This window comes from Dysidea avara, chromosome 1, assembly GCF_963678975.1.
Source record: "Dysidea avara chromosome 1, odDysAvar1.4, whole genome shotgun sequence".
In the NCBI taxonomy this organism is placed as follows: domain Eukaryota; kingdom Metazoa; phylum Porifera; class Demospongiae; order Dictyoceratida; family Dysideidae; genus Dysidea; species Dysidea avara.
In genome coordinates, this window is record NC_089272.1 from 41,587,592 (window position 1) to 41,600,605 (window position 13,014).

Genomic DNA, 13,014 nt, shown 5'->3' on the forward strand with positions numbered 1-13,014 from the left:
TTGCACACAATGATTTTATTTTCACACAGAACAACAAGTTGAAATAAGAAACAGCCATCCAGCCAGGTGCCATGCCACCACCTCCAGCAGTCCACCATCCACCCCTCACTGGATATCAGTAACACCATCAGTAACATCATCAGCACACGGAGCATCACAAACACCAGTATCAGCAACATCATCAGCACATCACTGTAATCCAATACAACAATCTAAGAAGTCACTCAAATATGGAATGTTGTCATTGAGTGACATTGACAGAACAAAACTTGTGGATCCAGACATCGTGATAGCAAAGTACAAGCATTACCATGAGACAGATAAGATCTCAGATCTTGCCCAAAAGCTAGCCCAAAAGTCTTATTTTGGAGACAATGTATTAGTCAGATGTACTGTATTCGGAACCAGTCGTTACCCTGCTCTGCCAATCTTGGTATTAAATGATATGAAGAGAAAGATATTTCAACTTCTTCCAGAATACTGGGTGGACCCAGTAAAGTATGAGACAACTTGGAGTAAATGTTCCAATTCCATTGGCCAACGGTGCAGACGCCTACGTCAATGAGTGTTGCACAATAACTCATCTTATTATCCCAATAAGTCTGCATATCCTGTATTTATTAAATTTTAAACATATGTTGAATACATTAAATGAATTAATCCATAATTCTGAATATACAGAAAAAACCAGTACTTATAACTACACAAAAATACCAGTTTTCCCATATCTAGCCACACTTAAAATTGTACTATAAAACCAGATCCAGTTACATATTTAAGGCGACAGCTACCTGATAAATCACACGTAATTGGATCTGGGCATTTAATTTACAGAAATGAGAAGTGGGCAATGATTATCCCACAGTCCTTCTGAAAGCATTTGAACTCACCATACTCAAATTTCCCCATACATTTTGGAGGAATGCAATAAAAGGCGTAATAACCCACGATACGTGATACCTCAGATTCTGAACCAGATTTGCAAAAAGCAGTGAATAGCGATTAAGATGAACTATAGGAGAAGGAAATCAGGAAATTTAAGCTCGTCATTTTAAGGTTGAAAATCACTTTCTATGGTGAACTGAATGGTAGATATTTGGAAAGGAACGCTCTGAGATATTTTGATGTCTTAACAGTCATTAACCTTCACTACATTAGTGTTACAATGAAACGAAAGCATTGTGAATTAGTTCTGCAGGTTAGTTTGTGAAAATTAGTGTCCAGTGATTAAGCAAAATAATGTCCGTGCTATGTAGCAAACTTTTTCATATGCAGGCACCTGCTACTTGATGAAGATGTACAAGCGTTGTAGTGATTAGTAGAAAGTGCAGGATGAATGGCTTACCACAGGTACTTCCTAGTTGTTATAGACCACATAATCTCTGCAGAAAGTTAGTTCCGCTACCATTCTTTTCTTCGTCACTAATATATTCATAGGAAGCCACAACCTGTTTGTGGTAACCTCGTTATCGGGTAGCTACCACCTTAAATAGATGAGGGTAACTTCGTTAAGTTTCATTAACTAATTTTCTCTGATCGTGATTGCAAGAAAATGTACACGGAGTTATTCTTACTGACCGTACACTGCTTAATAGTAAACTTACAAACTGCTTTGAAAGCATATCCTGTATATTCCTGTTCCTTCTCCTCTTAATAAAACAGTAGTGCTGTTTTCCATCGCGGCAATTACTCATATTTTTGCCTTTACCATCTAGGATAAGTAGCCACGCGGTAATGAAAATTTTTCTTGCTTGTAAATTGGCAACTATCACGTGAGCTATTCTAGAATGTTCTTTACACGTAATTGCAAAATTTGCTGACAAGTACACACGTGATATAATTACTCTGGATGTCCTCGTGCTCTAGTTCGTATCAGTCTAGTGGTGTGAAGGAGTGCTGCGCTACATTGTTTCAGCTAAATCTTTTGTGAGGTTAGTGATTTCATTAATAATCAAATAATATGTACAATACAACATTGTGCTAGCTAATAACCCGTAGCAGCTCCATTTAATTCAATAACTTTAGGTAATACTTTTCTAAGATGATTAATGTACTTATTACATTTGTCAATAGTAACAGTTTCCCAAATTGCTTTATTCCTTCTATCAACTCTTCCTTCGTTGTAGGCTTGACGACACGTCGGTTGTACTCCTTTAGTTCGTTCCAAAGGTTTTCGATTGGGTTACAATCGGGAGATTCAGCTGGAGTCCTCCACCAAGTCACTTTAGTCTGAGAAAGGAAGTCCTTCGCTTCGTTGGAGGTATGCTTCGGGTCATTGTCAGCCATAAAACGGTGACTATCTGGATAAACAGTTGTGAGAAAAGGCAGTAGCGTGTTCTCCAATACTTCTGTGTACAAAGTGGCGTCCATGATACCTTCGAAGATGCAGATTCCTGTTCGTCCTCGTTTGCTGATCCCTGCCCAGACATGTACTTTAACTGGATGTTTGGCCCTGTATAAAAATAACATTAATTTACAGTAACACATTTTTTTAAATAATGTATTTATGCATATATATATTCGATGAGTTGAGTGAAGGACAAGATTATACCTGGGTTTCAGTCTAGGCGGTTCTCCTTGCTTTCTGCAACAGAATCGTTTGTGGCTTTCCAGTTGCACAGAGCATTCATCCGTCCAGACTACATCATCGAAGCTGTTGTGAAGGTATTGGCGAGCCCACTCTAGCCGCTTCACTTTGTTGGCGTGTCTGATCAACTGGCAGTATGCACTTCCTCGAAATGTCCAGCCTAGCTGGGTGCGGCAGCGAAGAACAGTTCTTTTACTGATGTTAAATCCTTGCGATAGCAGCAGGGAACGCAATTGATATGCAGTCGTTTCGTCGTCCTCCCTCATCTTTGCCTCTACAATCGCTTGCATTTGTTGCGTGATTGATGATGGTCTCCCTGAACCAGGCTTTCTCGATAGTGAGCCGGTCTCAATAAATCTAGCAATGAACTTAGCCACACCCTCTCGCGATACTTTTAAGTTTTCTTCAAGAAGCAACTTGACGATCGTAGGAGGTCTACATCCAAGTCGATAAAAATGAATGATACGTCGTTTCTCGTACAGGTTATAAACCATTTTGTCTGATAACCAATTGTGATGTCTTGCAATCGGTCGGCTTGCGTTATTTATAGCTAATAAAATCTATAAATGTTTAAATTAGCTTAATCGTTTCAACGTAACATTACAACGATTGCAATGGTTTAAACGAACTGCTCCTATACAGTTTATTGCACAAGCACCCCATCGTTTTTATTAATTATTTCGTTTTACATTATCGTTTTGTCAAAACGAAACGCATGTAAAACTATAGCATTATAGTCGTTTATGCAAAACCAAATGTAAACTTTTTTTTGACCCATACTGTAGGTGGCTAAATTGACAGACAACTCTGAGTACCACTTAATTTTACGAATCATGCAAATTGCCATACAACATTAAAATTGCATATGTAGTTATACTATTAGTTACATTCAAGATCTTTATCCACATACATACATACGTACATACATACATACATACGTACATACATACATACGTACATACATACATACATATGTACATACGTACATACATACATACATATGTACATACTTACATACATACATATACATACATACATACATACATACGTACGTACGTACATACATACTTACATACATACATACATACATATACACACATACGTACATACTTACATACATACATACATACATACATACATACTTACATACTTACATACATACATACATATGTACATACATTACAGTATACACATCACATACTATGTGATATTGTAGATGTCATTATTTGTTTGACAATGTTCATTTCCTGAGCTTGTATTTTACAATGTTGATAGGCTATCAATCTGGGGATAACTTATACAGTATCTCTCACCTGTAACATAAACAGAATACAACAAAACAAGACAATACGTGCACCACTGACAGTGGAGTTTTTGCTACCTCAAGATGTGATTACTGATAACATTTCGTGTGAAGTTGTTGTCTTATTGGATAATCTTTGGAGTATCAACGAAACTTTCAGTAAGGAATTAACATACATGTAATTAAATGATGTGTTATTTCTTTTCAACATTACAAGAACTCATGTGATACATGCCATTATGCAACTTTAGTGTGGGAGTTTAGAGGCACCACTCAGGGTTTAACTTGCATATTGCCCAGGCAATATCATGGGAAAACGGTTTGCTAATGGCTGTGATGCCAACCAGTTCAAAGAGATGGTATGATGTAACTCATTATATTGATTGCAACATTGAAGATAGGTCAATAACTTGTAGTCCTAACTTACTGTCCTCCACACTTTTAAATCATCAAATACCAGTGTATAAAATTAACAATGGTGAATACTATGTAGTTCTTTCACGTATTAGGTGAGTGATATAATTGTGTTACTTATACCATGACTGCTCATGATTTACTGATTCTACACCATCAGTTCTCGGGCCTGTGGCTCTCAGTCTCAGTCTTGGGTGTATATGTATCAGCAAGTCCCTCTCAGCCATGGTTATGGTTTTTACTTATGTACATCCTAATACCCATGCAGGGAAAATTATGGTGTGTGGAATAACCTGGCTCTCACATAAACTCATACACTCTTACTATAACGCTTACAGATGGCTAATGTTTAGCTAATCCTTACTAAAATACTGTTGAGTCTGCTTTCTGGAGCAAATCAGACACTGAAAACCACCACTAAAGTTTTAATACCAAAAAACCATTACATTATTATGCTTTCAGACCAAGGCATCATCTTAACCCTTAAACCCACAGAGAACTTTTCAGAAATGCATGTTTACACAATATGGGCACACATGGCAACACTAGGTGAGGTAACTTAATTCTTACAGCCTACAAATACACATAAATTAAAAGTGTGTTTACTGGGCTACTTGGGGAAGGTTAAATGAACACTAACTACAACGGCTTAGTTGTTATGAAGCGATGAACAGTGACGAGTTCTTCATGTTTCTAAATTCTTGCCATGCATGTAATTTCGATTGTGGGTTTACTGATGTGAGTCATATGTGGCCTAATACAAAATTTCACAATGAATTGAATGGAAGTTGTTACAAGGCGATAGGATCAACTACCATTGAGTTATCGACCATTTTATAAAGGTATGTAAAGGGTGCGTGTTTTCTTGCTGAAAAGTTATTTTCATGGCTAGTTTTGGCCTCACCATTTAGTATTAGGATAAAACCCTAGGTATCATTTTAATCCTTGACATAAATTGTATAGCCATAGGATGGATGCTTTGAAAGTTACAGCGCTTTGTGCAAAGCATGTGTATTTATTAAGTTTAACTCCAGTTTTCTGGATTATGCGGGTTTAAGGGTTAATGCTATCATTTGCCCACTATAAAGGATAAAATTTGGGGAGCAAGGACTTGTAATGATACCTGTAGATGAAATAGCCTTAGGCAGTAAGAAGATATGATAACCTGATTATAATGTATTTTAAAACAAACTGCTTGTAATGCAAATTATTAGTTATATAGTTGACCGTGTTGTGAGTGCTATGTTATAGTTAATGTCTGAGGTAGCCACTGTGGAGCTCACAATAAGCACAAAGATTCGTTCACAAACTAGATAACATATTCATGCTCTCTCTCTCTTGTATTTTCTTAAGTAAATTTTAGCCAGCATTCAAGTCTATGTAGAGTGTTGTCATAACTACTGCACCCCATTCTGGTAGGAAAACCCCAAACACCACTTCTGAAACTAGTCACCTCCAGATGATGAAAATTTCTTTAAAGAAAGCCTTTTAAGAAAGCATACTTCCAACAGGTGTCCTTTCGTTTCTCGTTTGTAATCTTTGACTTGTTTGCTCATGTAAGTGTGAACAGACATACATACTGTACACATAGCCACACATTTTTTCTCCAAATAAACTTCAGAAAACCAGGTGCATGCCCATATCCATCTGTAGGTACTCACTTGGAAAATATTATCTAATCCAAAACAGCCAAGCTGTAAAAAAAGTGTGCGGCCCTCAGAAAGGCTATGGTGAAAAAAGATGTGAAATCCAAGGTGGCGGCCAAGAAATGGCTGTGATGGTAGGTTAATGGTAAAACTTTTAATAACGACAATTCAGGTGAATTTTTGTGCCGCTTCACAAAATTTACCTGAATTGTCATTATTAAAATTTTTACCATTAACCTACCATCACAGCCATTTCTTGGCTGCCACCTTGGATTTCACATCTTTTTCACCATAGCCTTTCTGAGGGCCGCACACTTTTTTTACAGCTTGGCTGTTTTGGATTAGATTTCATTTCTTTTTGTATTTGTATACACCCCAAAGCCGGCCTATGGCCAGCTTTGGGACTTTTTTAACCTATGTTTTTTTTTTCTTTACTACAGGAAGAAGAAAAGATGAAGTAGATGTACTTTAAATATTTTATCAGTAAATGTACAAATTATATAATATATAATACATATGTGACCGGATTTGCGAAAAGGGGTCTTCCACACACATCCAATTTGCCAACTTTGACAATTGATAACTTCAGATTGGAAAGAGCTATTGCCTTGAAATTTGGGAAGTGGTGAGCACCACTATAGCTGAATACATGGTGAAATGTTCAGGTTAATATGTTACTTGAACACTGAGTTATGGTCTCCAACGTTTACGGAATTGGATGTGTGTGGAAGACCCCTTTTCGCAAATCCGGTCACATATATTGATTACAGAAATCTCCATGGTGGTTTCTTTGTAACTGAACACTCTACAAGGTGACTTCTTCAAATTGCTCTCTCTACAGGGTGAATTGTTTGTAGCTGAACGATCTACAAGGTAACTTCTTCTAGCTGATCTCTCTACAGGGTGATGTGTTTGTAGCTGAATTCTGTACAGGTGATATGTTTGCAGCTGAGCTCTCTACAGAATGGTTTCTTTGTAGCTGAACTCTCTAAAAGGTAACTTCTTCTAACTGATCTTTTTACACTGCATATTTGTTTGTAGCTGAGTTCTCTACAGGGTGATTTGTTTGAAGCTGAACTCTCTACATGGGAGTTTCATTGTAGCTGAACTCTCTACAATGTGACTTCTTCTAGCTGAACTCTCTACAGGGTGATTTGTTTCTAGCTGAACTCTCTACAGGTGATTTGTTTGCAGCTGAACTCTCTACATGGTAGTTTCTTTGTAGCTGAACTCTCTACAAGGTAACTTCTTCTAGCTAATCTTTCTACAGGGTGATTGATTTTTTTGCAGCTGAACTCTTTACATGGTGGTTGCTTTGTAGCTGAACTCTCTAAAAGGTGACTTCTTCTAGCTGAACTCTCTACAGGACAATTTGTTTGTAGCTGAACTCTCACATGATTGTTTCTTTGTAGCTGAACTCTCTACAATGTGACTTCTTCTAGCTGAACACTCTACAAGGTGATTTCTTGTAGCTGATCTTTCTACAGGGTGATTTGTTTGTAGCAGAACTCTCTACAAGGAAACTTCTTCTAGCTGATCTCTCTATAGGGAGATTTTTTTAGCTGAACTCTCTACACGTGATTTGTTTGCGGCTGAATTCTCTACATGATGGTTTCTTTGTAGCTGAACTCTCTACAAGGTAACTTCTTCTAGCTGATCTCTTTACAGGGTGAATTGTTTGTAGCTGAACGATCTACAAGGTAACTTCTTCTAACTGATCTCTCTACAGGGTGATTTGTTTGTAGCTGAACTCTCTACAAGGTAATTTCTTCTAGCTGAACTCTCTACATGGTGGTTTCTTTGTAGCTGAACTCTCTACAAGATAACTTCTTCTAACTGATCTTTCTACAGGGCAATTTGTTTGATGCATAATTTTCTACAGGGTGATTTCTTTGCAGCTGAACTCTCTACATGGTGGTTTCTTTTTACTGTAGCTGAACTCTCTACAAGGTAATTTCTTCTAGCTGATCTCTCTACAGGGTGATTTGTTTGTAGCTGAATTCTATACAGGTGATTTGTTTGCAGCTGAGCTCTTTACAGAATGGTTTCTTTGTAGCTGAACTCTCTAAAAGGTAACTTCTTCTAACTGAACTCTCTACAGGGAGATTTGTTTGCAGCTGAACTTTCTTCATGATGGTTTCTTTGTAGCTGAACTCTCTGCAAGATAACTTCTTATAGCTGAACTCCCTACATGGTGGTTTCTTTGTAGCTGAACTCTCTACAAGGTAACTTCTTCTAGCTGATCTTTCTACAGGGTGATTTGTTTGTAGCTGATCTTTCTACAGGGTGATTTGTTTGTAGCTGATTTTTCTACAGGGTGATTTGTTTGCAGCTGAACTCTCTACATGATGGTTTCTTTGTAGCTGAACTCTCTACAGGTGATTTGTTTGCAGCTGAACTCTCTACATGATGGTTTCTTTGTAGCTGAACTCTCTACAAGTTAACTTCTTCTAGCTGATCTCTCTACAGGGTGATTTGTTTGTAGTTGAACTCTCTACATTGTGGTTTCTTTGTAGCTGAACTCTACAAGGTGATTTCTTCTAGCTGAATTATCTCTTTCTATAGTTGCATGAATTCCCTACAAGGTAACTTCTTCTAGCTGATCTCTCTACAGGGTGAATTGTTTGTGGCTGATCTCTCTACAGGGTGACTTGTTTGTAGCTGATCTCTATACAGGTTACTTGTTTCTAACTGATCTCTTGAATTCTCTTCGGGTTACTGCTCTATTAGGATGACTACTCTATTAGGATGACTGCTCTATTAGAGTATCTCGATCTCGCACTTGCTACAACAAGTTGGATTTCGTGTTATAACTCCGTGGCTTTAAGTCTGATTCTTCTACACCATTGAAGAACCTTTCTAAGATGATAACTCCATCTGTACAGCGATTTTCAAAGCATTACCCCAAGCGGTTTACCTGGTAGGCGTGGCAAGCAGTCGTTTTTTATTAGCTAATCTCGATTGCGTAATTGTTACACACTGTTGGTTTTTTCGTTGTATCTTCCTGGTTTTTAGCTCGATTTCTTTCAAACCACAAAAGGTTTGAGGTTCCATAGTTAACCTATTCACCCACCGATTTTCAGCTTCTTCCCATACGCGGTTTACCCTGTAGGCGTGACAACATATTGGTGTTATTTTTCGTGAATAATCGCTCATAACTCTTTGCCTGTTTATCGTATTCCAGCCAAAGTTGGTACTGAGATGCGCCTTTATACCCCCCTTCTGTGTGCCAAATTTCAAGGCGATCGGATATGGCGTTCGCGTTTTATAGCAGTTTTTGTAAGTGTGCGAAAAGAGGAAGAAAAATAAGAAGAAAAAAAACCCGAAGAAACTGAGCCAATTTTTGAAGTCGCATATCTCGGGAATGCTTGAAGCGATTTCACTCAAATTTGTAATGTGGAGTGCTGAAGGTGGAGGGAGTGTCCACAGCAAAAATGGTCTTGTTTCATCAAGGCAGCACAGAGCTACGGAGGTGCGAAAATTGCGTTTTCTTTCTTCCTGTCAATATACTTACGGGTGTTACGCGCCGGCTTCTTGGGCCGCACGACACACTATCGTGTGTCTTGATTATTGGTATTTGTGCATGAGAACCTCAACATTAATATTTAGACTATGGTACGCATAGTATGCTTTGAAGTTTGGTAGTTAATGAGGTATGTAAAATCCAATAGATACCTGCGAGTAGGTATCTAAACCGGTTAGATACCCGTGACAAATTTTTTTGTCACATGTATCATGTGTTTAACTGGATTCCACTCACAAACAGCCATCAGAAATCATCACTAGAGTGTGAAGAAAAACATTGCTGAATAATAGAGATGATTGTATTCATCTAGGAAGCCAGTGAGTTGTTTTAACACTACTTTGATCAGGAAGCTGCCAGTATTGGCAGTGACCAGAGCCGTATGAGCCATAGTCTAAATTGGTTATCGCCCAAATTGACCTTCGCCCTCGGTGATTATTGTGCCATTCCTCGCGTCTCTAAAATAGCAAAGATACCTCGATTTGTGCAATAATCTACACTTATACACCACAAATACAGTGGACTCTCAGTTATCCAAATCCCAAAGTGAGGCATTGATCTTCAGGTAAGTGAATTGTTTGGATAGCTGACAGCTGACAGCTCTGTTGAAATACTCTAATAGAACATACATATGTACTCAAAATACTCTAATAGAACAGTCATTTCCAATTTTGGATAAATAGTCTGCGAATAAACGAGGGCTGGATAACTGATTAGAAATTTTGAATTCAAGTAGACATGATAGAAATAAAAAGTACTGGAACAAGGAAATTTCCTGAGTACACCAGCAGCTACAGTATACTAGTGAACATTTTAATATAGCTTGTTAATAGTCAGAGGAGGTTAGACATGCTTTAAGTGCCACCTAAATTATATTGTTCTTAATTTCATTGTTTTATTTCATATTTCACATGACCCTTAATAGTCACAATACAACCTTGAAAAATTACAGAGTTTGCTGGCATTGGTTTGTAGGGATCTGCAATACATATCGATACAGCAAATAAGTATCACGATACGATACTGTACTTAGTAAGTATCGACATATCGAAATTTTCCAGTAGAAACAGTCAGTGATTGCTCTATTACTGTAACAGTGATCTAGATACTCAAATTGCCTCTGTACTTTAAAGTGCAACGTTACAAGAAGCCATGCAATTGCGCGTGTATTAGTGCTGCTGTTAATGCCTGTTATGGCTAAAATATTCTTACCCGGGTCTTTTAAATGGTTGCACTTCAAGTATAAAGGACTGTACCACTAAGATGTAAACAATATGCTGATACTAGCCATCTTGACAACTCATCAAAATCCTCAATAATCCGGACAAGCCTTTGTGGGAGCATGCATTAAAATGTTTGTGGTAGCTAATCGTCTGGGTGGTGTAATAGAGGCAGGTATCCAGGTAGAGATGTACTTTCATACTAAACACACTGGCTCTTTGTCATACTGTAGTTTATCATCACTCACTGAATAAACTAAGAAATTTGCGTACACAGTGAGATAAACAGTAAATGTAGAATCAGTGTTGGCTCTTTAAGGTACAGATAAATAGGATATTGTTACAACTATTTTAGCTAATGTGCCAGTCATAACTAGTCACGACCACTTCATTATAGTATCATGATACAGTATTGTATCGAACAGTTTATTGATGGTGATACGCGATACACAAAATGCACTGTATCGCAGAACACTATTGGTTTGAGGCCATAATTGGTGTGCATTGTCGACCTTATAAAAGGTTTTAGGGACTCATTAAAATTGCAAAAGACTACCAAATAGTGCACCACATAAAAGACATAATGAACAAAATAGTAATGAACACCAAAAGCCATTAGAAGTTAAAACAGCCAGCCAGCCATTACATACAAATGAAATCCTCAGGGCATTACAAACACATTACATTGTGTCAAGTGTATGATGGACAGGGAGTGGGTGAATTTTTGTGCTAGAAATGGTTTTTGTGTTTGCAGTGAATTGTACGTACGAAAACACAACATTTCCATGTATGTTTTGGATGTACACATACAATGATTTGCATGTATGTGACCTTAGGTGAAAACAGGATGTCTTCTTCCTCTTCCTCTGATTACTGTGAAGACAATCCTGGAGTTTGTATAGGAGTACCGATAGTGGTGGTTGTAACAGTACTGGTTGTGTTAGTCATTGTAATTGTACTATTAAATGCTACCTGCAGAGCAAGATTAGGTGAGTGTAACCATGTGACGTATGAGTGTCTGTTGTGCTTTAGTGCTGGATCTGCTGTTGTTCTACAGATCTGACATCAATTACATATTACGTAGTGTAAAAATTATGACTAATTTGTTTTAAACCAGGCGCACGCCCACAGCCAGCCAAAGGCTGGCTGTGGGTGCACGCTTGGTTTGCTGAAATTGTTTTCGTAAAAATGTGTGTGTACCTACTTACCTACCTAACTACCTACCTAACTACCTACCTAACTACCTACCTAACTACCTACCTATGTCTGTTTGTCTGTATGCACCCATGTGAGCAAAAGCATTAAAAATAGTTAAAAGCAGCCAGGATATAAGAATTGAAAGCTAAATTAAGTCGGTATTAAACTTCCACACACATAAATTGCTCTGAGGTGGTTTTTTCTCGGTGGTATGAAATATGGGTATCCTGGGTCACCAGAATCTTGACTCAACCATTTGGAACTCTTGATCTGTTATATTATTGACTATAGAATGCAACATCTGTTGGCATGTTGCATGATCACTCTTAGCAGTAGCATCCACTTCCTCAGACACAGTTTGTGAAGTTGCTGCTGTATCAGTGGCTCCTTGATCTTTGCTTTGTTCTCCAAACTTCAACAGTTTATTCCATGTTTGAAAGTTGATGCAGGAATATTGTCCCATGTACTAGTGACTATGTAAACCACATCTTTCAGATTGATGGACTTGGCATACTTAACCATTGACTGCCCATCTTTGTCTTCCAACAGTAAGTTGTGTAGTCTGTACCCTTCTCTTTAGAGCCTCTTGGTTCATTGGCTGAATTAGTGCTGTTGTATTGGGTGGTAGAAACATAATTTTTATATAGCAATCATCACTCTTCGGACTTTCAGCTTCAGGATGAGCTGGAGCATCAACAATGCCTTGACTGGAAGGCCTTGATCTTGTAAATGCTTTTTGCCATCTGGAATGAGATGGTGATAAAACCAATCAGTAAAAATTTCACAATCAGCCCGAACATTCCTGTGGTTGTAGTAAACAACTGGCAATGCATTTTCGTTGACATGCTTGAAACACCTTGGATTGGCAGCCTTACCCACAAGCATCAGTGGTAATTTGTGGCATCACTGCAGCCCATTAATGTCGCAGTCTTTTTGTTTCTTCATCCCAGCAGCTCGTTTCTCTGGTGGTGCTACAAGAGTTTTAGCTGGCAAACTTCGATGGTACAAACCAGTTTCATCACAGTCATATAAGGCCATACCTATTTGAAAAGTTGTTGCTCGGATTTATTTTACAACAAAATGGATTGGTCGGTATGTAAAAAAAAAGAAGAAAAAAAGAAGCT

The 13,014-nt window shown here is 38.0% G+C and overlaps 1 protein-coding gene across 6 annotated transcripts in view; it reads left to right on the forward strand.

The window, feature by feature from the left end:
• The window catches only part of LOC136264605 (uncharacterized), a 105,787-nt gene that overhangs the window by 80,293 nt on the left and 12,480 nt on the right, over positions 1 to 13,014 (forward strand). For all 6 annotated transcript variants that reach the window (XM_066059413.1, XM_066059380.1, XM_066059387.1 and 3 more), the window contains 2 exons: positions 3,863 to 4,049; positions 11,530 to 11,682. In XM_066059413.1, coding sequence (XP_065915485.1) covers positions 3,863 to 4,049; positions 11,530 to 11,682 — 340 coding nt within the window. The remainder of the gene's footprint in view (positions 1 to 3,862; positions 4,050 to 11,529; positions 11,683 to 13,014) is intronic.